The sequence below is a fragment of the Pelobates fuscus genome, chromosome 1, assembly GCF_036172605.1.
Source record: "Pelobates fuscus isolate aPelFus1 chromosome 1, aPelFus1.pri, whole genome shotgun sequence".
Classification (NCBI taxonomy): domain Eukaryota; kingdom Metazoa; phylum Chordata; class Amphibia; order Anura; family Pelobatidae; genus Pelobates; species Pelobates fuscus.
Window position 1 is genome coordinate 411,022,154 of NC_086317.1, and position 27,648 is coordinate 411,049,801.

Sequence of the window (27,648 nt, forward strand, 5' to 3'; positions counted from 1 at the left end):
AAATGCCCACCCCCCACCAACACATACACAAACACACACTGCATCACACACACTCACACTTCATTCATATACACACACTGCACTCACACACACACACTGCACTCATACACACACACACTGCACTCATACACACACACTGCACTCATACACACACACTGCACTCATACACACACACTGCATTCATACACACACACTGCACTCATACACACACACTGCACTCATACACACACACACACACTGCACTCATACACACACACACTGCACTCATACACACATTGCATTCATACACACACACTGCACTCATACACACACACACACTGCATTCATACACACTGCACTCATACACACACACTGCATTCATACACACACACGCTGCATTCATTATATACACACACTGTATATAAATATTCAATTAACATAATTTTTTTACGCTCTAATTTTATTTAGAAATTTACCAGTAGCTGCTGCATTTCCCACCCTAGTCTTATACTCGAGTCAATAAGTTTTCCCAGTTTTTTGGGGTAAAATTAGGGGCCTCGGCTTATATTCGGGTCGGCTTATACTCGAGTATATACGGTATATGTACTGTATGTATGTAAAGTTTAAGATTAATATGCAATCTTATATATATAAGTATAATGATTAACATGAGAATAAGATACACCGGAAATTACTAATTGAATGGTGTATATGGATAACCACAATTCCTCAAAAAATTCATCTTGAGAAAGCCCGATCTAACGGGCGAAACGCGTAGATCATGTTTTGGCGGGATTTTTGAATCTGCATAGCGAGTACAGCAGTGTCTGTTAGCCAGTATTCCAGTAAAGATCGGTCTGAGTGCACGTGATCTGTTTGCAAATCCACGGAGCGGTAACCACATCATCTTGGCTTTTACTCTGTACCATACATGCTTTTACTGTGACACTTAGAAATAAGTTTCACAACATTATATTGTAAGAGTTCTTCTTATGGGGGTTTTCTAATGGGAAATAAAACTGTAACAAAATTACGCTATGTCAGTATCTTTTCTATTTAAGGTTGGATACTTTAAAGACACAGATTTCAAGTACTGATCATTGTAACAGTCATCAATCCCTGAGAATATCTGGACATACCCTCACAAAGATTAATATGTTTATTATAATTTTATATTTTATGTTGTTCCCTATGCTTTAAATAGGGGTATATCAACTAAGGGCTGATAAAGATTTAATTTTTTATTTTTTAATTAATATGTACTGTTTGCTGTTAAATATGCTGACACTTCATATATATTTCACTGATCTGGTATATTTAATCTTCACATCAGTTTGGAGATGAGCTGGATCTAAAAGGGTCTGTATAAAATGTATGGATATGTGCAACAGGCTGCATTGACGATTAAAAGTAAAGGATTCTGTAGATTCATAAACCACCGATTTAACTAATATTCTGAACTCAATGCATCCATCAGGATGCACATTTACAAATTATCGTTGACTTGCTTTTATGCAAGTGAACAATAATGTTAACTACTATTGACCTGCTAGTAAATAAACACTTGTCAGTGTCACTTTCCCTGCTTCCCCCAACAACCAGAATCCAGGAGCTGCCTGCACTGCCAGTCTGCCTCCACAAGGAACAGAGGTAACTATGTGACTGTCTGTGTGTGTGTGACTGTCTGTGTGTGTGACTGTCTGCGCTGTGACGATTTTTCGCACAGGGCGCCCAAAGGCCTAAGGCCGGCCCTGGTTCCTCGTCAATATTAACATTAGGTGGTTTATAACATATATCAACCAATAGTTGGTTTCCCTTCTTTTCCCCCAAGCAGATATTTGCCCATAAAGCTTCCACATTTTCCTCATCGCATTCCATTTGCTTAAGATTTGGCTTTAAATCATGGTTGACATACAAACATACCCCACCACCCTTCTTGTTTTTCCTATCCTTCCTAAATAACAGGTACCCCATTTAAGTTAACCAGAAAAAAATCCCCAAATGTCAAAGGTTGCTGGAAGGGAGAACAAATTCAACCTCCAACACACATTAACCAGAGGTGTGCCCATGCAGAGGAGTATATAGCTCATATACCATGATTTATACCGTATCAAAAGGAAAATAAAAAATCTTTAATATAGAAATACATAAAGGCAACAAAAGACAGTAAAGGATTTGTACCTATAGATAGAGTGCATCTGATATAAACAGGTGCTGCCAGTAATAGGGGCAACCCTGAAATAGTATATAAATCACGATGCGTATACCTCTAAATTTAGAGGTAATCTTTAAGCTTATAGTCTAAGCTGTTTGCTTGTAAACGTTGTTCCAAACAGTGGGGTCAGGTAAAGGAGGCAACCCCAGATCGATAGGTATGTTAATGAACCAATTAACTCTCAATCTGAAGTGCCAAATATCTTACACCTGAAATACGTATATCTGTGGCCACAGTGGCAATTGGTCTGAAGGTAGTGAAAAACACCTGGTAATTTGTGGACATTAGTCCATATAGTCTGTTCAGGTAAAGAGGGCAACTCCAAATTGATAAATATGTTAATAGTTTAAATTAACTCTCAATTTCAAAGTGTCTTATACCCGAGAAAAATGTTTCAGTAGCCACAGTAGCAACCAGTGAATAATACCCGGATAACCACCCTTATAAGAAGTGGCTAAGCAGTAAGAACTGAATTACAGCTTAGAAAAGCTTATTTAGGTAGTCATAAGGGAACTAGACTTATTGAAAATCCCTAAACCTCCTGTCTCATGGTATTGATAGGTAATCATAAGGTAGTAGAAAACCCTAAATCACCTATCTAATAGTAACCTAGTTAAATAAACCCTGCTGCACACCGATCGTTCCAAAATAAGAACTGACTAGACTATCCATCATAATCCACAACCCGTGAAAAGAAAACCCAATAAGGAAAGTAAAAAAGCTAACTAGGAGCCTGAGTCTGGCATCATAATTGCCTAGAAGCCTAAATCTGGCGTCCTTGCTGACGCGCGTTTGGGCGCTATGTGGCGCCTTTATCAAAAGCAAAAGAATACCTGGACCCCGCCGGACTTTTAAACGGTCAGGCCCCGCCCATCCGTATACGTCATTTAAGTTAACTGCCCAGTCATGTGTCTCATCCCACCATGTATCAGTTATGACTATTATATCATATTGTTTAGTGTATGCTAATGCCTCTAGTTCCCCCATTTTGTTATTTAGGCTCCTTGCATTAGTAAGCATACATTTAATATCATGTGTCACTTGTATATTTTGTGAATTATCCACATTACATAGCTTCTCTGTTCTGAGCTTGCCCCTCCCCCCGTCTCCACCGTCTTTATACTGTGCTAAAGTCCTCCTTTCTGTCCTATCTCCATTTTGTAAATTGCTATGACCCTCCCCCCTACTACTAGTTTAAAATCTCCTCCAACCTTCTAGCCAACCTCTTCCTTTATCACTGCAATATCAGCCCCTAGGCTAATTTTATGCCTTCAGGGACTGAGAAGGTGGTAAGTAGCACATCCGCTGGTTGCTGAGGTGGGTCAGACTGTTCCACGGGACTGCTCGTACTCAAGGTTCCATGGCTGTCCATGGCCTCCATTTTCGGTTGTGGTGGTCATTGTAAGAGAGTCCCAATGTCTCTAGCCTCGGTTGTGTTGCCGGCAGGGTGCTTCTGTGAGTGTCACCCTATAATCAGGAAGTTGTGCGGCTGTGCAGTATAGTTTGGTCTGCTTCTGTCATTCAGCCGAGGTTCGATATCATCACTCCGCTTAGGAGGGAGTTCAACCTGGGTAGGGCCGGCGGGTGGAAGGCCAGAAGCCTGCGCTTCAATTTCTTTGGCCCCGGGACTTAAATGAAGGGCATCTGGTTGTGCAGGGTGGTACCACACGACAGGAAGAGTCTCCCTTCTGGATGGGCAGCTAAATGGGCAACTTTGGGTCAGTTAGCCACAAATTGTCGGGAGCTGTAGGGAAATGCATCCACTCTCGTTCAGTAGCAAGCTCTGCCCTGAGTAAGATGCTTTTAAAGTGGTTGTTTCCAAAATACGTGAATCTATAGGTTTAGGATACTGAACAGCGCATGGTGTTGAGTACAATTTGGGGCTAAGTGCGTAGAGTCAAATTATTTTGGTATAGTGTCCTACAGCCTTGAAACTTCAAAATAATAAACATTTAAGGGTTTTTTTTTGGGGGGGGGGGGGGTTAATACCTTAAAGACAGAATTATACAATGCAGTCATCATAATCTAAAACATAAAACCATTAGTAAAGAATATCTTCATTAAGCCTTCAATGCCTTCGTTTGGTGAGTCAATCAGTTTTGAAATAAGATAATCAAAAAATGGTTTACTGTGATGGCAGAGACCATCATTGGTCAATATGCTAATGCCTCTAGTTCCCCCATTTTGTTATTTAGGCTCCTTGCATTAGTAAGCATACATTTAATATCATGTGTCACTTGTATATTTTGTGAATTATCCACATTACATAGCTTCTCTGTTCTGAGCTTGCCCCTCCCCCCGTCTCCACCGTCCTTATACTGTGCTAAAGTCCTCCTTTCTGTCCTATCTCCATTTTGTAATATGTCACCCATGAACTATTGTATCTATTTATAAAAGGACATAGAAAATAAACAACTGTTTTATTTCTGGTTATATTTCTTAATATTAACATTTTAATTGTATATGGAAGTACAGTTTTTGCTTTTGTAAAGAATTCAGTATAAAACAGAATGACAAAAATATTGATTTGGTGCGGTTTACCATAGCCAGAGGTAGGCAGTAAAGGCATCGGATTTTAATTTGTTCATAGCATCTTCTGAGTTGCTTGTCTTACTGACAACTTTATCCAAAATGTATTTATTTATGAGTACGGTAGTTAGTAACCACTGAGAGAATGAATACACATTATTTTGTCCAATAGCATTCCAGTGGCGTTAGTGGGGTCAACAGAATATAGCTTTGGGCTCATAGCCCTAATGACCGTTTTAAAACCTAAGGGTGATGTATATATGTATTTTATAAATGCTGAGGGCAAGTTACAAAATGTACTCTTCTGCGTGAGAATAAGTTACATATTTTGGTTTTAACAGATGCCTATTATATTTGGTTTTCAGGCAACAATGACTGGACCTGTCACATGGTAAATGGACGTTATAATTTATATCACATTCCAACAAAACCCAAATAAATTGTAGGTATTTTTTTAAATTTGTTGAACATTATACAAAGGTAATTTTCTATCTGAAGTTAACGGGAGGGACACCCCAGGTGCGGCAACAACGTACACTGCACATTTTGGTTTTGAAAAAAAAAGGCTGCAATATTCTGAGAGTGCACTGTAGTGGTTACATAGTTACATAGTTACATAGTTAGATAGCTGAAAAGAGACTTGCGTCCATCAAGTTCAGCCTTCCTCACACCTGTTTTTTGCTGTTGATCCAAAAGAAAAAAAAAAAAAAAAAAACCCAGTTTGAAGCACAATTTTGCAACAAGCTAGGACAAAAAATTCCTTCTTGACCCCAGAATGGCAGTCAGATTTATCCTTGAATCAAGCAGTTATTACCCTACATTGAAAGATTATATCCTTGAATATTCTGTCTTTGCAAGTATGCATCTAGTAGCTGTTTGAACATCTGTATGGACTCTGATAAAACCACTTCTTCAGGCAGAGAATTCCACATCCTGATTGTTCTTACAGTAAAAAACCCTTTCCTTTGCCTTAGACGAAATCTTCTTTCTTACAGTCTAAACGCATGGCCTCGTGTCCTATGTAAAGTCCGGTTTGTGAATAGATTTCCACACAATGGTTTGTATTGGCCCCGAATATATTTGTATAATGTTATCATATCCCCTCTCAGGCGACGTTTTTCTAAACTAAATAGGTTTAAATTTGTTAACCTTTCTTCATAGCTGATATGTTCCATTCCTTTTATTAATTTTGTAGCCCGCCTCTGCACTTTTTCTAGTGCCATGATATCCTTCTTTAGAACAGGTGCCCAAAATTGCATATTCAATATGTGGTCTTACCAGTGATTTATAGAGAGGCAAAATGATATTCTCGTCCCGAGAATGAATGCCCTTTTTCATGCATGACAATACCTTACTGGCCTTGGCCACTGCTGATTGACATTGCACATTGTTGCATAGTTTGTTGTCTATAACAATTCCCAAGTCCTTTTCGTGTGTTGTTATCCCTAATTCGCTTCCATTAAGGGTATACGTTGCTTGTGTATTCTTTACGCCGAAGTGCATAACTTTGCATTTTTCAACATTAAATTTCATCTGCCATTTGAGTGCCCAGTCCTCCAGTCTATCTAAATCCTTCTGCAGCAAAGTAATATCTTGCTCACATTGTATTATTTTACAAAGTTTTGTGTCATCTGCAAACACTGAAACATGACTTTCAATGCTGTCTTCAAGATCATTTATAAAAATGTTAAATAGAAGGGGTCCCAGAACAGACCCCTGAGGGACACCACTTGCCACCTCTGTCCAGCTTGAAAATTTACCATTAACGACAACTCTTTGTATTCTGTTTTTAAGCCAATGTTCTACCCAAGAACAAGCATTTTCATCGAGACCGATTTCCTTGAGTTTGAACACTAATCTTTTGTGTGGAACTGTATCAAATGCCTTGGCAAAATCCAAATAGATCACATCCACTGCAACACCCTGATCTATACTTCTACTTACTTCTTCGTAGAACGCAATCAAGTTAGTTTGACATGACCTGTGCTTCATAAAACCATGCTGATTTTTGCTGATAACCATATTCTTCTCAAGGAATTCTTGAATATTATCCCTTAATAACCTTTCAAATATTTTACCAGCCACAGAAGTTAAGCTCACAGGTCTATAATTTCTATAATTTCCAGGCAAGGATTTTGAACCCTTTTTGAATATAGGAACCACATCTGCCTTCCTCCAATCCTCCGGAACACTTCCTGAAAGAAAAGAATCTTGAAAGATTAAAAACAGAGGTTCACTTATTTCTACACTTAGTTCCTTAAGTACACGTGGATGGATACCGTCAGGCCCTGGAGCTTTGTTTATATTAACTTTCTTTAGTTGCTGCAGCACATTGTCTTGAGTTAACCAATTACAATTATTCTGCAAGTTTTTAGTAGCAATCATTTGCACATCTATTGCCATGGGTTCTTCTTTAATATATACGGAGGAGAAATAGTTATTTAGAATTCCTGCCTTTTCTTGGTCTTCATTAACTAACACCCCCGTTTCAGTTTTAAGTGTACCTATACTTTCATTTTTGGGTTTTTTGGAATTTATGTACTTAAAAAATGCTTTGGGGTTGGTTTTGCTCTCTTTAGCTATCATTTTTTCATTTTGAAGTTTAGCAAGTTTAATTGCCTTTTTGCACGCATTATTTGCTTTCTTATATCTTTTATAAGATGCATCTGATTTGTCTGATTTAAATGCTTTAAATGCCCTTTTCTTATTTTTAATCTCTTGTTTTACTTCTCTACTAAGCCACATTGGTTTTAATTTGTTTCTTTTATACTTATTTCCCAATGGTACATACTGAGAAATGTACCTTTCTAATATTTGTTGGAAGATGATCCATTTATCCTCAGTGTTCTTTTCACTAAAGAGTTTATGCCAGTCAATATATTGTAAAGCTTCCCTTATCTTATTGAAATTGGCCTTTTTAAAATTATATGTTTTAGTATACCCCATGTGCTTTTGTTTTTTTGAGTTTATTTCAAAGGACACTATATTGTGATCACTATTTCCCAAGTGCTCACCTACTTGAATGTTGGTCAAAAGATCAACGTTGTTTGTTAAAACCAGTTATGGTTCTAGAAGTCTCTGGGTACTTTCTATTGGTACACTGCCAAACCGTTTCTGAACAGTTTCACTCGTACATTGCTGTATCAGGCGTCCAAAGTCTTTCTAAACTGAGTTTGTCCGATAAAGTGGACATTTATACAGTGCTTTCAAATAATCATAATAGCTCAAACAGGGGTAAAACAGTATTCGTTGTCTGAAACAAATTATTGGTGGACAGCACCCGACTCCTCATACCATAACCACTAGAGTGCACTGTGATTATGGTGTTTAAAGTGTCCTCTAACACAACATGTTACTATTTGCAAATGTTTAGTATCTTTTGAATCTTTTACAAAATGTGCACTTTTGACCAGTATGCACCAAAAGATTGTAGTAGCTATTACACACTCAAAGTGTTTGTGCCGTTAAATGGTGCTAGTTGTCAAATATTTCCATCATTTGGTCACCGGGAAGACTGCCTATGTACGTTATGATAAGGTAAGGCTCCTCTACAATAAGGCAAGGCAAGCTGTTTAGGATTCTTTCAAACTCTAGGCCTTGACAATCCATGAATGCTATCTCATAGACACGTCAAGTTCTTTCTCAGTGTAACGCATCACAGAGCAGCTCACAGCATGGTGTCAGGGCCAAAGACTGCAAACACAGAAGACACAATCATTTTACTGTGAAAGGGCTGGGGACCTGGGCAGTGGGGTGCAGTAGTCAGCTTAGTATGACCTTGGGTAAAACCATATTTATTGCTGCAAACATGAAAGATAAAAAAAGAAAATGCCAACTGTGCTAATTAGAGAGTGGCTTACAGCTACTACTTTAGATTTAAATAAATATATAAGAAAACAAATCTAAATATATATATTTTTTTTTTTTATGAACAGTATATAGGTAATGCATTACAAGAAGTTATATATAATTATTTGTCAGCATCACACGATTTGTGCTGAGATGAGATGGCAATCAAATTGCAAAATGTAAAGAAAAATAGTTATAGAATCTTAAAGAGACACTATAGTCACCAGAACAACTACAGCTTATTGTATTTGTTCTGGTGAATATAATCATTCCCTTCAGGCTTTTTGCTGTAAACATTTTCAGAGAAAATGCAGTGTTTACATTACAGCCTAGTGATAACTTCACTGACCACTCCTCAGATGGCTGCTAGAGCTGCTTCCTTGGGCAGTGCTGCAGAGTAAGCAGCACTGCCATTCAGTGTCCCCACCCTCTGCACGCATATACTAAACTTTCCTCATAGAGATGCATTGATTCAATTAATCTCTATGAGGAGATGCTGATTGGCCAGGGCTGTGTTTGACTGTGCTGGCTCTGCCCCTGATCTACCTCCTTGACAGTCTCAGCCAATCCTATGAAGAAGCATTGTGATTGGCTCAGATCACCACATATAGAGGCAGTTCAGAGGCAAACAGAGGTAGAGCAAGGAGCTGCAGACTTAAATACAAGTAAGATTTTACTATATTTAGGGAGGCATATTTGTGTTCCTGACCCTATAGTGCTCCTTTAACCCCTTAAGGACCAAACTTCTGGAATAAAAGGGAATCATGACGTGTCAGACACGTCATGTGTCCTTAAGGGGTTAAATGCACACTTTAACTAATATATTTATATATATATATATATCTCCTTGACAGAGAGAGCTCAGAAGACTTTTTTCAATAGATGCTCCTTTATTTTTCCAGTTTGGTCTTGAGAAAAGTTTGGTTGAGACTGAAAAGTCGACTTTTGCGGATGGTTTTATGTAAACTGCACAAATAAAGCAGCATCTTTTGGAAATGTACAAGTCCTATGAGTTCGCTCTGTCAAGGAGATTATAGTTGGCCGGAGTTTCTGCATTGAGGAACAGACAAGACCGGGGGAACTTGAGTGCAGCATGAGAACGGGAGTATATAAACGCCCAATCTTGTAAAAAGGCACTAAATGAGGCAAAGGGTACTCGCGCACAGAAGGTGGCAAAAAACAAGCAGAGGATGTTTTTTTTTTTCTCTGACCTTTTACTAGTTTACTCCAAATGTGTCAAGAATCGTAAAGAACAACTGGAAGACGATCTCTAGTGATGACACACTCCCTAAGGTATTCTAGCAACGACTTCTAATTTGCTTTAAAAGAAATACAAATCTAAAGGATCTTTTCGTATCAACAGTATCAAATAAAATACACTATCGCGTGTAAACCACTATTCGTGATATACAAACTTCTGTGTCCTTGTGGTTTATCATATACAGGTAAAATGGAAACCCCCTATGTGAGCGTATTAGAGCACACCGCTCAAGTATAAGAACCGCCTAACTGACATACCAGCTGCAAAACACTTTTTGGAGAACCAGCATCCTTTAACGACTTTACGATATATCGTGATAAATGATATCCCTCAGCCAAGAAAAGGAGGTGACCTTGGCATGATGTTGTTTAACATAATCTTGGATTTTTGAACTTGATATGGTATCTCATGCTTTTAAATAAGCAATTGTTTTTATGCATTTTAATTCTTTATCTTAAATTATTGTTTTTAGATTAGATTAATTTACCGAAGTATTACCGTAACTTCTGGTATTAAGCGATATATGTGAATCTAATTTTTAATGTATGGATGTTCTATGTTTTAGTTAGTAGTATGTACATTCACTGTTATGTAGTAATGTCATTGATTATTAGCAGCGGTCACTTTAAGGTTTTGCTTGTCACTTTTCTCTGTTAAAAACAACACAATACTTTGACTTCACATGCACTCATTGCACCTGTACTTTAATAATATTTCCATCATTCACCTTATTTTGGCACTTTAATAGGGATAATAATGTCCCATTCTAGTTTTTTCAGGATTTTCCTTCTATACTTTAACTACATAGGACATCATTTAGTCCTTCTATACTACTTTGCCCTTTAATGCTCTTTAGATTTACGACAAAATGATATTTCACTGCATTGTCTCTCTAACAGATCCTGTTTTTCACAAGTTTCCATCCATTTACTACCTGTGTCCTCGGGCCAGCATTAGTGATTTTAAGTGTTTATTTTTAACATAACAATATGTGTTTAGCTTTAAGTAAACATTAGTATTACTGAGGCACATTTGTATGCATACTATTGCTGACCCGATGAGGGTGTTTTTATTGACGTAAGGTTTTTTACTCTGTTTATGTTGGTTCCTATAACAACACATTAATATGTAGCATCGCTATGGCAAAACATCACGTGTCATTATGTCATATGGGGAGGACCATGTCCATGCATGTGCACTGTGCACAGAGGAACGCCCGCAGTCCCAAAGTCCCAAAGGGGGACTGAAAAGTTGATCCTTTTCTTCAATACGAGAAATACAGTTTGAACATGCTCTGGAAGTCCATGAGTGCAGCCATCTTTTTAAATTTTGGCTATCTATATGCCCTGGCTTGACACCTGACTATATATAGATGTTTAAGCCTGTGTGCAAAGATTACTGCAAATATTGTGTGTGTATATATATAAAAACATACATACATAAATATAATTACATACATTCAGTTCTCTTCCATTTAGGAATTAAACCAATTTGGTTTCTGTCTATGTAGCCCTAGGCCACTTTCAATCAGATGTAGCATACCGTAAAAGTTTCTATCTCCTGTTTTGTAAATTGAACTTTAACTAGATACAGGAGGTTCCTGCAGGGTCTAGTAAACTAATAGCAGTGCAGGAGATGAGAAAGTGTCAGCTAAAATGAATTTACAATAAAGGAAGTGTAAACATTAGATGACTCTTCACGGGAAGTGTGTAGGAAGGCTGTGTAAATCACATGCAGTGGGGTGTGACTAGGGCTTAATAAACAAAATGATTTTACTCCTAAATGGCAAAGAATTGAGTGGTGCAGAGGCATGATATGTACACCAAAATTGCTTCATTAAGCTAAAGTTGTTTTGGTGATCTATATCTATAATCCAGCAGAGGGCCAATCTCCTTACTGCAGCCCGATGCTCTTTAGGTATGCTTTACTGCATTAGGACACACAGTGCATTTATTACAATCACCATGATCTTCCAATGCAATGCTCCTCTATGAGAAGCATTTGATACACACAGGGTCCAATTCATTACTTTAGGGGATGCAGAGCTGTGATAATAAATGTGTGCAGCTATCTTAGGCCTGATCAAGACATGTGCTTAGTCCAAACACTAGGAATTCAGCCTGACTTTGTGTTTTGAATAACTGCACAGCGATAGTCGGACTCCATACATATATGGAAGGAAACGCAACTGGGTTTTTTTGGGGCTTTCTACTGCTTCTCATATAACTCAAAATTAAACAACTGCAAGGCTTGCATCCGGTTGTGTGCTCTGATTTACCAGGTAATTAGGATTTTCTCAGTTTACCAGTTTCTTCTTCTTCTTCTAACAATTTGACACACCACTAATTTTGAAATCTTTAATATTTAGTTATGTTTATTATTAATAATATTATATAATAATTATTAGTTTAGCTGATTGTGCATGCACTGATAATGAACAGACTCTGATATGAACCTGTTACTTTTAGAGGAATCAGGTCCGTAAAGGATTGTGATTCATTCATAGCTTGTGGCTTATGAGTTTAAATACCCTCAATTAAAGCTGTAAATCACCATTATACCCACATATTGCCTGTTCGTTTAAAATACCATAGATTGTGTTGGAATACAGATCAAATATAACGAAATGTGCATTATTCTCCAAATACGTATATATTGCCCTGCAGGCTATATTGATGAGCTGCTCATAAACATCCAATGTATCCACACAATCTAAGGACACGTTGGTTTAGAGGATGGAATGGATGAGATTACAAAATAACATATAATAAAAATATTATTAGCAGATCATTTATGATGGAAATGTTGACATGCAAGATAGTTAATGATTCTCGTATCGTCCCATTTATAGGGACACTGTAGGCACACAGACCACTTTAGCTCATTGAAGTGGTCTGGGTGCAATCTCCCATTACCCTTAACCCTGAGCATGTAATTATTGCAGTTTTTATAAGCTGCAATAATTACTTGCTAGGGTTAACTCCTCTCTAGTGGCTGTCTACCAGACAGCCACTAGAGGGACTTCCGGGTAGATAGGCGACTTTTGTTTGCCTAAACGATGCTGGACGTCATCACCCTATGCATGAGGACTTCCAGCATCACCGAAATCCCCATACTAAAGCACTGAATAATGCTTTCCTATTGCAAAATCCTAATACGAGCGCAGCCATTAGGTCTCCCCCGCCAGCTGACGTTGGCAGGGGAGAGGAATGGGCGGAGCAGAGCCAGCGCCGAGGGGCATCGGTGCTGGATCCAGGTAAGTGACAGAAGGGGTTAATAACACAGGGAAGGGGGGAGGAGCTTGACAAAGGGCGAAGCTATAGTGCCAGGAAAATAAGTTTGCTATAGTGCCAGGAAAATAACTTTTCCTTTAAGTGAGAAATGGCAAGGATCAAATGTCTGTTTTATAGAATCCATTGTTTGCAACCTAAATGTATTAACTTATTTAGCTTAAATGAGGAGGGGGCATAAGGATCCTAGCAAATCAAGTAGGGGTCAATATGAGAGAGGTCCTCCAGTAAGTGTCCTCTAATTTATTTTAATTCATAATATATAGATAATGCACAAAAAACTATGCAAATTTTTTTTTTTTTAAATATTTTTTGCTTTTTATTATTTCAAATGTTAGTAAAAATTGCAACATTTGCACAGTCATGGTTCTTCGCTCCATAGCTATTGAGAGGAGGGGAGTTATTTCCACATATTGCATGGACAAATTAGAAGCTTTTTTTTACAGCAAAGCAGGAAGCACGATTCCTCCCTTGACATAATTTATCCAGGAGGGCAAACTTATAGCCACAGCAATTTTCGAAGATTTGCATAATGCTAAGTTGATATGGTATTCAGAGTGACCATCTGAGACTGGCAAAGCATCGTGGCATTTTTTTGACCTGCAAACAACAAAGAAGTGCACTTTTTTGCTACTTCTTTTACTTGTCATCTATTATCGTTTAATAGCATAATTAACAAAAAAAAAAGACATTTTATACATCCATAATAAATAATAAAACTGAATTTAAATTATATGTAGATTGTTAATTTTTTGATTAATTGGATTCATAATTTATTTTAGTGTAATATTTGATTGGATGGAATTATAATGCATTACATAAATCCAATATTTATAGAATATAAAATGTTACTAGACAACAATACAGTGTTCTTTTGAAGTTACACAACATTAAGCTTAAACTAATGGGCTTAATTAAGCTGTTATTTTTAAGTGAATACAGAATGACTACAATGACCACTTTTGTTTTACATTATATTAGTGCTCTTAATTGAACTTTCTGAATCTTCACTTACAATAAGAGGATTGGAGAGCTTGATAGGAGGCTAGTAAAATTAATGTTTAAGGATATGTATGTGTCCAGCACGCTCTAGTGGCTAAATAAGAGTATTGTTTTACATTGCAGCATTAAGTACAGGGATTCTGCACCCAGAGAACATCATTAAAAATTACAAGTGGTTTAGGTGACCATAGGTTCCCAATATGAAGATTATAAGCAGTTTATTCACTACATAACAAATTGGGGCAAATTGAAACCAGAATTGCAAAAGTTGTCACTATAGATGACACAGAGATTTGTTTTTTAATCACCTGATTTGTCCTGAATTTTGCAATACTACTACAAGTCACGTTTATTGAATACATTCTTAATATTTTATTATTATTTTCCCATGAAAAATAAATGGAGGACCAAGAAGATGAATCCAGCTACTTGGAGAGAATGGGGAGGGGACGGGAGGGGGAGTAGAAGGGGTACCACAGGTACCCACCCATGGTTGGTGTAATGAGTAGATTATGTTACAGTTAGTTTTGCTGGTTGTATTTTTTATTGAAATAATCTTCTTACTTTACAAAGTTACATTTTTATTAATAGTTTGCTCCATAAGTCAACCCTTTCTTCCTCTTCCTCTTCCTCTCAAACTGTAGTATTTCCCTGCAAATGCAGGAACTATAAGTGTGAGTATTTTCGATATATTGTTTTATCATATATTTTCATGCATTATTTATACAATGGATTAAAAAAATAATTGGTCATTCACAGCCAAGAGTGCAACTTAAAGGGAAGGAATTGCTATTTTGTCTCATATCTAATAGAGGGAAGATGTGATTTGCAACTCGTATTTTCTTATTAAAATATCACAGCAGAATGGCCTTATTCACTGTTTGTTTGTTTGTTTTAAATGTATCTTGCCATTTATTTATTTTTTTCACTGGGTATGGTCTAAAAAGATTAGAAAGAAGATGCATGATGTATTATATTGATCCTAGCTTCAATTTGCAGGATAACACAGTTGTCATTATTGAATATAACACAAATGTTGATATAGGACACAATGCAAAATGATTACAGTCAATTAGCAAGCAGAGCAATGTTATTGTCCACACTGCATAGGCTCTATTTTCACACCTTTTACTGACTCCGAGATTGCAGTTTGCAGTGCAGAGAACAAATATACAGCACTAACCAAATTCAAGGAATTGCTTTTGTGATATATAATGCCAAACAATCTGTAGAGCCATTATAAAGAATACATATTTCCAATGAATAGAAAGAAGCATCATTAAAATGTCATAACCATTTCGCTATTGATTAGAATTTAGAAGGATCAATATTTCCACGTAATATTACACGTCTTTAATTTGACTGGCTGTCCTCATAAACTCTATTTGATGAATGGTGCACATACTGCCCTTTTATTCCCAAGTGACAAACAATAAATAATTGAAAAGTCACTTTTCAGTGGTTAGTTGGTCATTACAAAAAGCATGCATCAACTAAAGGACTTCTTTGACTTCAAAACTGGGACATTCATATGTCAATGTGCTTTAAAATCACAAGCAATCACAAGATACCCCAATGGGAAGACACAGAAAGGAAGTAGTGATAGATGGGCTTTTACCATTTAACGATTAATACTGAGATGAAATTAGGAAGTGCCAGTACTAATAAAGCCAAACAATATTAAAGGGACACTATATGTACCCAGACCACGTCAGCTCATTGAAGTGGTCTGGGTGCAGTGTCCCAGGTTCCTTAACCCTACAAAGGTGATTATTATAGTTAACTCCACCTCTAGTGGCTGCCTTCCAGGCAGCCCTAGAGTGACTTGCGCTATGCATGAGGACATCCAGCGTCACCCAAAACCCCATAAGAAAGCATTATACAATTATACAATGCATCCCTATTGGGGAAGTCCTAATGTGAGGGAGGCCATAACCGAGGATGCGCATTAGTTCTCCCTCACCGAAGTCAGAGGAGCGGGGGTAGAGCCTGAACCAGCCCAGAGGGACATCTGCACTGGAATCAGGTAAGTGACAGAAGGGGGTTTTAACCCCTTTTGCACAATGGGGATGGCGTGATGGAGGGGGCTCTACAGGGAGCTATAGTTCCTGGAAAACAACTTTGTTTTTTTGGCACTATAGTTTCCCTTTAAGGGCAGAACTAAGCAAAACTGCTAAACTCATGGTCAAATAACAGACAGATCAGGGAAACCATAAAACAATAATTAGAATCAAGAACTAGAAATAGTATACTAATGCCCTTAAGGGCACAAAACCACAAAAGAGCACTGATCCCAAGGAAGCAGATGTTTAAAACGAACAAGGCCTCTATGTGATCAACTTGCATCAGATTGTGCATGTGTTTTGCTTCAAACTTGACACTTCTACAAGAATTTGGAGAGGAAAAAAATTATTGATAAAAGACATCAGTGTTGCAGCTCGCCTCATGCTAGGACTGAACATGGTCAGGACAGTGTGAGCGAAGGCTAGTGGTGAGAAAAGTTAGTCCAGATCGATGCAAGTGCATCAGAAATGCCGCTGAAGCATCAGAACCAGTAAGTGACCTTAGATTATTTAACAGTCTTCACATTTTAAAAGCATTCTTTTGGGGATGATCCCAGATGCTTTCATTTTACTCAAAAAAAATTCAAAACCTCCAGAAAACATATCTTAAGCCCCCTTGGTCTCTCCGTCCAAGAGGAAGGTTAAAGTGATAGCCATTAGTGAAGTGTATATGTAAAGCCAACAAGGGCTGGCATGTTTTCATTCAAGAGATACTACTGTAAGGTTCAGGTTAATACAGCTCAGCACATCATATGTATGTAATGCTTACCTTGTAACACCAGGAGTTTGGCAAGAGGGTCATTTAGATATGAGGACACTCTAAATGTGCGACTAAAAATCTTTGGTGCCAAACTTAGGTATTAAAGTAACACTATAGGGTCGGGAACACAAACATGTATTCCTGACCCTAGAGTGCTAAATCCACTATTTAGGTGGCTTGCCCCACTTAGCCCCCTTGAAAGGAACTAAAACTCACATTATTTCAGCGCAGGTCCGCTGGCGATCACCCCGCCCCCTTGGTGATATCAGAATTGCCTCAAAGGGGCAGGGCCAAATGCCATTTTGGCCAATCAGCACCACGCATCTCTATGAGGAAAATTCTGCGTCCCCATGCAGAGCGTGGAGACACTGAACGGCAGTGCTGCCTACTATGCAGCACTGAGCCAGGAAGCACCTCCAGTGGCCACTTGGAGGTGTACCTAGGGGCAATGTAAACACTGCCTTTTCTCTGAAAAGGCAGTGTTTGCATGAAAATGCCTGCATATAATGATTATACTCACCAGAACAACTACATTAATCTGTAGTTGTTCTGGTGACTATAGTGCTCCTTTAAGTTACCTTAGTTTGTGTTCAGTGCAAAACAATAGGTTTTGTTACCATATCTACCATGTGTTCAGGGACACCTTTCATATATACATATTGAGGGGCAGCACATTAAAAGGGTTGCCCTGTAGTACGTATGATTCAGAAGAAGGTGTAAAAAATTGAGTAATTAGCCAATGAAGAATACTGCAGAATATGCAGTATACATATTGGAGGGCAACCGTTTTCACGCAGTTTCATAAATATGACAAAATTATATGTGTCCCTAAAAACATGGTTGATATGGTAACCCTACCTGTAGGTATCGCTTTGCATTATACATTTATAAAACATTCAGGATTGGAAAAACTTGCAAATTAAAACTTTGTTTGATACAAACCAAGGGTCTCCATGGTGCTTGTGGCCCTGCCCCTCAATTGGCATATTGCCAATGTGGACAATACCTCTGCATTAGCAGAACCAATTTTATCCAAATCTGGATGCCAATCATTGCCTGTGCATTTTAGATGTCCAGATATGGACAGTGATGATTGATATTGTTGCAAAACAATGTGTAAGGGTCTGGGTTATGGGTGCCCAGGGGACCCTCAGTTCTAAAACTGTTTCATAGTGAGCAGCGGGATGGCACCAGCGACTAGTTGGCAACATAACCACTAATGCCTGCTGTAATGTTAATTGTTCTTAAAGTGTTCTTTTAACATAAATGCGATATGTAGATGTGTTATCAATTAACATTATACCATTATAAAGACATTGCTTTACAGTAGTCAAGCACCATTTACAACTGGTAAGTACTCTCCCAGTACAGAATCACATAATACAGACATAACTAACATACAGTACCTGAATATCAATTTCAGGGGTGACAAAATCCTTCAGGAATTCAATTGGACCCATTATATATGGACAATGATTGGTGAAGACCTTGAAAATGAATAGATAATACAAAGCACCAATTATCAAATAATTAGAGTACATAAGAGTAAATGGGTATATTGGTCCTTTAAGATCTCCTGTAACTGTGCTTCTTTCTTGAATGGCACATTGGATGATATTAGTCCATTTTAAATTACAACTGTTTACTTTACAGATGAACTCGGAAAAAAACTTTGACTAAATGAATATGCTTTATAGAAATATGAACCATTTTATATTTTATTTAATTTTTTTATTTAAATGGCAGATCCATTGCAACATTAACTGCTAATCCAAATTAATTAAAGGCACTTACTAAGATGTATTGGTTACAGTCGTATATTCTTCCACTTACCTCTCTAAGTCCCTCCTGAACCAGAGCCCGGAAAGATAAGATTACCCCAATAATGGTCATCCTTTTCAGAAGATTCTCCGCAGCTAAGCAAAGAACAATCAGGAATGCCATAATGAGACAATAAGCATTAGAACAAGATATTATTATTAAGGACTTAAAGTAACACTATAGTCACCTAAATTACTTTAGCTAAATAAAGCAGTTTTAGTGTATAGATCATTCCCCTGCAATTTCACTGCTCAATTCACTGTCATTTAGGAGTTAAATCACTTTGTTTCTGTTTATGCAGCCCTAGCCACACCTCCCCTGGCTATGATTGACAGAGCCTGCATGAAAAAAAAAACTGGTTTAACTTTAAAACAGATGTAATTTACCTTAAATAATTGTATCTTAATCTCTAAATTGAACTTTAATCACATACAGGAGGCTCTTGCAGGGTCTAGCAAGCTATTAAGCTATAGCAGGGGATAAGAAAATCTTAATTAAATAGAACTTGCAATAAAGAAAGCCTAAATGGGGCTCTCTTTACAGGAAGTGTTTATGGAAGGCTGTGCAAGTCACATGCATGGAGGTGTGACTAGGGTTCAACTAGGGACTAGGGATTTAACTCCTAAATGGCAGAGAATTGAGCAGTGAGGCTGCAGGGGCATGTTCTATACACCAAAACAGCTTCATTAATCTAAAGTTGTTCAGGTGACTATAGTGTCCCTTTAAGGACGGAGTCTTTCTTTGCTGCTCCATCACAAGTCAAGTCAGAATTTTGTGTGTCTAACACATTGCCACTGGCTTGTCTTGTCATTATTATTTTTATTATTATTGTTACTATTACTCTGTTTCTACTGTATTTTGTATGTATTTTTGTGGGAAATTGAGATATATCCTGCACCCTTTCTTCTGGGTTAGGTTTTTCCTTATTCCCATTCTCCCTGTTTTTCTTTCTGGTTTTTCTTTTTTTCACAGGTTTCTTGATTCCGGGTTATACCAACGGTTTATCCGTCTGGCTATACCCCACTCTCTGTGGCTATGCTCGCCGCTTTTGGGTGACCTCGCAGCGCGCTCACTACAGTGAGCGTAAAGCCCCCGTCAGGCTCTCCTATCCGTCAGGCGTTCAGGCAGCAACGTTCATCTGTTCGCAACATTTCACCCAATCGCGTACATTGCGTTACGCATTCGTGACATTTTCCCTCTTAGCGTTCGCTGATTTCCCTTGAACACACGGCTGTTTGCGGGCACCAGCGTTCGCGTAACATCCGCATCGTACCTACCGAATGCGACTAACAAACCACTCGCGTTCGGTAGTTTGCTTCCCATCAGTTCGTATGTGTCTCCGCGAACGGTCGTTCATGAACAATGGCATTCACGGCTTAGCACTATTCATTTTTCTATCTCCTCGTTCGGGAGTTTTTCCTGCGAATCCTTTTGCAGATTCGCTGGCTTTTTTCAGTGGCCATTTTGTATCTCGCATCGCGAGAGTCCCGACGGCCATTTTAAACGCTGAGTGTGTATTGGAGTTTATTGATGCCAACAGTCCTGCAGGCCCTTATTAACACGGCAGTTGCCGCTTCAGTTGAAAAGGCCTTAGCCAAGGAGCTACCGGTCACTCAAGACCCGGCAAAATCTCTCCCCAAGCGCTCTTAACAAGAGTCGAGAGAATTATCGCATGATTCTGATTCATCCTCCAAAGAGCACTCACGCCTGGCGAAAAGCCATTGGAAGGGCAAAGGGTCTAAATGAAAGCCTAACAAAGGCTAACAAAGGCAAAGCTCCCCTGAAAAGGGTAAACATGTGCAACCTCAGAGGGTTTACAAAGCCTCCTCAGACTAGGAACATGATGTTCCCCCCTCTTTGTCTGTCCTGGACGAGTGGCAAGTAGTGATGTCCCGAATGGTTCGCCAGCAAATAGTTCCTGGCGAACATAGCATGTTCGCGTTCGCCACCGCGGACGAACACATGCAATGTTCGGTCCGCCCCTATTCTTTATCATTGAGTAAACTTTGACCCTGTACCTCACAGTCAGCAGACACATTCCAGCCAATCAGCAGCACACCCTCCCTAGCAGACCCTCCCACCTACTAGACAGCATCCATTTTAGATTCATTCGGTAGCTGCAACCATTTTATTTTATTTTTTCAATTTATTATTATTATTTTTTTTAGTGCATATAAATGTTACAAGCAGACACTCCCCACAGACACTCTGTATTACTGCAGATACTCCCCCAGACACTCTGTGTTACTGCAGATACTCCCTCCAGACACTCTGTGTTACATACTCCCTCCAGACACCATGTGTTACTGCAGATACTCCCTCCAGACACCCTGTGTTACTGCAGATACTCCCTCCAGACACCCTGTGTTACTGCAGATAATCCCTCCAGACACCCTGTGTTACTGCAGATACTCCCTCCAGACACCCTGTGTTACTGCAGATACTCCCTCCAGACACTCTGTGTTACTGCAGATACTCCCTCCAGACACCCTGTGTTACTGCAGATACTCCCTCCAGACACCCTGTGTTACTGCAGATACTCCCTCCAGACACCCTGTGTTACTGCAGATACTCCCTCCAGACACTCTGTGTTACTGCAGATACTCCCTCCAGACACCCTGTGTTACTGCAGATACTCCCTTCAGACACTCTGTGTTACTGCAGATACTCCCTCCAGACACCCTGTGTTACTGCAGATACTCCCTCCAGACACTCTGTATTACTGCGGATACTCCCTCCAGACACTCTGTGTTACAGCAGATACTCCCTCCAGACACCATGTGTTACTGCAGATACTCCCTCCAGACACCCTGTGTTACTGCAGATACTCTCTCCAGACACCCTGTGTTACTGCAGATAATCCCTCCAGACACCCTGTGTTACTGCAGATACTCCCTCCAGACACCCTGTGTTACTGCAGATACTCCCTCCAGACACCCTGTGTTACTGCAGATACTCCCTCCAGACACTCTGTGTTACTGCAGATACTCCCTCCAGACACTCTGTGTTACTGCAGATACTCCCTCCAGACACTATGTGTTACTGCAGATACTCCCTCCAGACACCCTGTGTTACTTCCGAGTTCTCCCTCCAGACACCCTGTGTTACTGCAGATACTCCCTTCAGACACTCTGTGTTACTGCAGATACTCCCTCCAAACACCCTGTGTTACTGCAGATACTCCCTCCAGACACTATGTGTTACTGCGGATACTCCCTCCAGACACTCTGTGTTACTGCAGATACTCCCTCCAGACACCACGTGTTACTGCAGAAACTCCCTCCAGACACTATGTGTTACTGCAGATACTCCCTCCAGACACTCTGTGTTACTGCAGATACTCCCTCCAGACACCCTGTGTTACTGCAGATACTCCCTCCAGACACCCTGTGTTACTGCAGATACTCCCTTCAGACACTCTTTGTTACTGCAGATACTCCCTCCAGACACCCTGTGTTACTGCAGATACTCCCTCCAGACACTCTGTGTTACTGCAGATACTCCCTCCAGACACTCTGTGTTACTGCAGATACTCCCTCCAGACACTCTGTGTTACTGCAGATACTCCCTCCAGACACTCTGTGTTACTGCAGATACTCCCTCCAGACACCCCGTGTTACTGCAGAAACTCCCTCCAGACACTATGTGTTACTGCAGATACTCCCTCCAGACACTCTGTATGACTGCAGATACTCCCTCCAGACACTCTGTGTTACTGCAGATACTCCCTCCAGACACCCTGTGTTACTGCAGATATTCCCTCCAGACACTCTGTGTTACTGCAGATACTCCCTCCAGACACTCTGTATTACTGCAGATACTCCATCCAGACACTTTGTATTACTGCAGATACTCCCTCCAGACACCCTGTGTTACTGCAGATACTCCCTCCAGACACTGTGTTACTGCAGATACTCCCCCCAGACACCCTGTGTTACTGCAGATACTCCCTCCAGACACTCTGTGTTACTGCAGGTACTCCCTCCAGACACTCTGTGTTACTGCAGATACTCCCTCCAGACACCCTGTGTTACTGCAGATATTCCCTCCAGACACTCTGTGTTACTGCGGATACTCCCTCCAGACACTCTGTATTACTGCAGATACTCCCTCCAGACACTCTGTATTACTGCAGATACTCCCTCCAGACACCCTGTGTTACTGCAGATACTCCCTCCAGACACTCTGTGTTACTGCAGATACTCCCCCCAGACACCCTGTGTTACTGCAGATACTCCCTCCAGACACTCTGTGTTACTGCAGGTACTCCCCCCAGACACCCTGTGTTACTGCAGATACTCCCTCCAGACACCCTGTGTTACTGCAGATACTCCCTCCAGACACTCTGTGTTACTGCAGGTACTCCCCCAGACACCCTGTGTTGCTGCAGATACTCCCTCCAGACACTGTGTTACTGCAGATACTCCCCCCAGACACCCTGTGTTACTGCAGATACTCCCTCCAGACACTATGTGTTACTGCAGATACTCCCTCCAGACACCCTGTGTTACTGCAGATACTCCCTCCAGACACCCTGTGTTACTGCAGATACTCCCTCCAGACACTGTATTACTGCAGATACTCCCCCCAGACACTGACACAGAGCAGAATAGGGACTGGTCCCCCTATATAGGGTCACTTGGCAGATATGGATTGACACCGATCCTAAGGATCCCTGATACACACTGACACAGAGCAGAATAGGGACTGTTCCCCTTACATAGGGTCACTTGGCAGATATGGATTGACACCTGTCCTCAGGGACCCTGATACACACTGGGGGGGACACACCTACAGTCCTCCCCCCCGCCCTCACCCCTGCGCGGTGGGTGGGGGCCATAAAAATAATGAGGGGGGGGACCTACTGTCCTCCCCCCCTGCCCCCGCCACTGCGCGGTGGGTGGGGGCCATAAAAATAATGAGGGGGGGACCTACTGTCCTCCCCCCTGGCCCCCACCCCTGAGTGGTGGGTGGGGGCGCTAAATAAAAATCCCCCCCCAATCAAAGGTGACTAGGGGTCCCCAAGCCCCTAGTCACCCACCCCCCACCCCAAAACAAGTTACCCCCTACCTACCCCCCTCACCCTAAAAAATAGTGAGGGGGGAATAAAATAACTAACCTGTAAAGAAAAATTAAACTTACCATTTGACGTCTTCTTTTTTCTAAAATCTTCTTTTTTCAGACCCAAAAAAGGCCAAATAAAAAGCCATAAGAACCGACTCAATTTAAAAAAAAATAATAATCCATCTTCACCCATTGAGTGCTCCGCGCAGACTGACAGGTTTAAGCCAATCAGAGTGCTCTTTGTCATTTTACACAACGTGGGAAAATTCCAAAGAACTTTCCCACGCTGTGTAAAATGACACAGAACACTCTGATTGGTTAGATTCCAAGCCCACCAATCAGAATGCTCTTTGTCATTTTACACAGCGTGGGAAAATTCCAAAGAACTTTCCCACGCTGTGTAAAATGACACAGAACACTCTGATTGGTTAGATTCCAAGCCCACCAATCAGAGTGCTCTTTGTCATTTTACACAGCGTGGGAAAATTCCAAAGAACTTTCCCACGCTGTGTAAAATGACACAGAACACTCTGATTGGTTAGATTCCAAGCCCACGAATCAGAGTGCTCTTTGTCATTTTACAAAGAAGATGTTTCTGCATTCCAACTGCCGTATGGAGTTTAAAGGGACAATCCCTATTCTTTAACACTTGTTGGACGTTTCCTAGTTCGGTTTATGATTACTTGGACTTGTGATGTTGTTATTTTCAAGAGGAAGTGCCTTAGTGGGAGGGGCTTGATATATACTTTGCTTGTCTCTTATTGGTCATTTGTTTTTATATGTTCTTTGCTGCTATTGAAGTTGTAAAGGGAGTTAATGCAAAAAACTTGTCTCCTGTCATTATTAAAATTAAGATTATTAGTACACTAAAGCTAGCATTGTACAAGTTCTGATCAAAACAAAATCAAAACAAAATCGTGAATTTGACTATATGTACTTCAACAAACTCTTCATATCCAACCCAGTGGTATAATGGAATTAACAATAGGTTGTTAAAATGACTAACATTCGTAGTGTACCAATAATAAAAGCCCAGAGTTCAGTTTAATAAGGGTAAAAGTGAACACGTTGGCGAGCAGAGTGGGGTGACAGGTGTCCTAAGGCACATCTTAATGTGGGCTGCTTTTTACTCAATGTCTCCTGCAAAAAATCACTATGGGCACTTTTGCTTGTGCTTTGGAAAAAAGTATAGCTATCTCTGTATACATAGAAAAAAAATGTTTTGCTTATAAATATACAGAGACAGTAAAGTCATAGTGTTGAAATTACCATCTTACAAGAGAACGGAATAACACCCATCAGGAATACCAGTTAATGGTGATATAATTGGGAGAAAAACAAGTAGTTATGTGAACATCTGATAAGCAGCCTTAATGGGACTTACAGTTCAATTTGGTCAACAACAACGGCATAGAATCTGCATTACTGAAGTTGGATCTGATTTGCACCAGCACGTCCATGTTTTCCATTACCAGTTTCTAAAAAAGAAAAAAATATATATTAACTCAGTAAAATAAATGAAAAGAAATCATAACATACATTAATCATTGTGACAATTTTTACAATCTTAAAAATACCATTATTTGTAGATTACGCTATTATTATTAGATTATGATTATCATGTTTCTTATTCATCATGCAAAAACATATTCCCTAGCGATGTGTAATGGATTATCAAAACATATCAAACAAATTGTGATAAACAAGTTAAATAGAATAGTAATTTGATCCAATGAGAGCTCTGAGAAGATGTTACAATCTAGAGATAGTATTTAGAAAATACTCAACCATTAAAGTGCAATGTATCAAGAACAGAGGAGAGATTACCCAGCATGCAATCAAACAAATGAAACAAATTCATAAATGTATCAAATTGGAAAGGCCTCTGCAAAGTAATATGGTTAAGATGGATGAAACAAACTGTAAAAGTGTTTGCTGAGCATTGATTACATCGTATCACATTAACTTTAACCCCTTAAAGGACCACTCTAGTGCCAGGAAAGCATACTCGTTTTCCTGGCACTAGAGTGCCCTGAGGGTGCCCCCACCCTCAGGGACCCACTCCCGCCCGGCTCTGGAAAGGGGAAAGGGGTAAAAACTTACCTTTTTCCAGCGCTGGGCGGGGAGCTCTCCTCCTCCTCTCCGCCTCCGTTCCTCCCTGTCGGCTGAATGCGCACGCGCGGCAAGAGCTGCGCGCGCATTCAGCCGGTCACATAGGAAAGCATTCATAATGCTTTCCTATGGACGCTTGCGTGCTCTCACTGTGATTTTCACAGTGAGAATCACGCAAGCGCCTCTAGCGGCTGTCAGTGAGACAGCCACTAGAGGATTAGGGGGAAGGCTTAACTAATTGATAAACATAGCAGTTTCTCTGAAACTGCTATGTTTATAAAACAATTAGTTAACCCTAGCTGGACCTGGCACCCAGACCACTTCATTAAGCTGAAGTGGCCTGGGTGCCTAGAGTGGTCCTTTAAGGACACATGACATGTGTGACATGTCATGATTCCCTTTTATTCCAGAAGTTTGGTCCTTAAGGGTTTAAGGAACACGCTAACATTAAAAATAAATAAATATATAATATATAATACTTTTGCAGCCCACTTTTTAAAACAAACAATGAAATGACTATAAATTTACCTGTAATCCAGCGCTAGGCAATAATCCTTTCAGTCGCTAATCCCTCAATGAAATCTGTCCAATTATCTCGTGTCCAATCCATAGATAAACATTGGGGACCCACTGGCCTATTGGATGGTTCTCTATGAGAATCTTTGCAACTCCAAGTGTGAAAGCCTTTATAGTTTCTGAACGTTGTTACAGGGAAATGCTTCAAGTGGCTGTCTTATTGACAGCTGCTAGAGGCATCCTTAGTGACAAATCAGTTAGAGTTCAGGGAGATGGTCTAACCATTATAACCACTAATTGAGATTTAATGGTTCTGGTGCTTAAAGTGTCTGTTCGGCTAAATAAATGTTTTGTTTCTGAGGACTAGAAACTAGAGGAAAGAATGAGAGGTAAGGCATTTGTGATGACTCTGGAGCATCTTCTGTTAGCTGTGACTGTGTCAATTTACATACTGTTTAGTATGCAAATTAATCAAAATCAAATAAGCAGTTAAATGTATTTATTTAGCTTTTTCCTATATTAGAAAGTAGCACTTTTATTATATATTCTATATTTGATATATTAATCATGATGGTTTGTTCTCCAGTGTTATGTATGTTTGTACTTAAATGTGTTTCGCCACATGTTTAAGGACAAGTCACCAAATGATAGTCTTGTTCAAAATAAAGTATTGTGTGGTTAGGAACTCTGTGTCTTGTCTTTCATGGATTCAAGTAGCAGAGTTTTAGGATATTTCCTGATTCTAGTGCCTTATAAAAAAGATCTGGCCTAAGATCCAAAGCATCTTTGTAAAGACATTGGCAAAAGCAAGGCTGCAAGTGCCTATTTTAAGGCAGGAGTTGGAGGCAGCACAGACAAAGAGGTTGATTTCGACCTCGAAGGATGAGGACAAGGAGAGGGGTTGATAGCTACCTGAAAGGAAATGGCATTGGTGGAAGGACCAGCAGCACTGACACTAGTCCAGATAGAAGACATAGCCACTAGCTTGACCCTGATTTTAATGCAGATCTCACTCTGGGACAGCAAACCCTCACCTACAGACCCTCTGTTTTCTTTTAAATGTATAATAAAGATTTAACAAATTATATCACAATCCAGTTATTCCCAGGCACAACCAGGGCACAGACTACAAATGAGAATGAGAAATAGTAACATTATTTAATATCTCTTCTTATCTGGATGAATTC

General features: G+C 39.7%; 1 protein-coding gene across 1 annotated transcript in view; it reads right to left on the minus strand.

Annotated features, from left to right (window-relative positions):
* The window catches only part of NCKAP1L (NCK associated protein 1 like), a 168,798-nt gene that overhangs the window by 65,877 nt on the left and 75,273 nt on the right, over positions 1-27,648 (minus strand). The window contains exons 24-26 of the mRNA XM_063428368.1: positions 25,218-25,311; positions 18,782-18,864; positions 18,355-18,435 (exon numbers count right to left, since the gene is read on the minus strand). Of these exons, the coding sequence (XP_063284438.1) occupies positions 18,355-18,435; positions 18,782-18,864; positions 25,218-25,311 (258 nt within the window). The remainder of the gene's footprint in view (positions 1-18,354; positions 18,436-18,781; positions 18,865-25,217; positions 25,312-27,648) is intronic.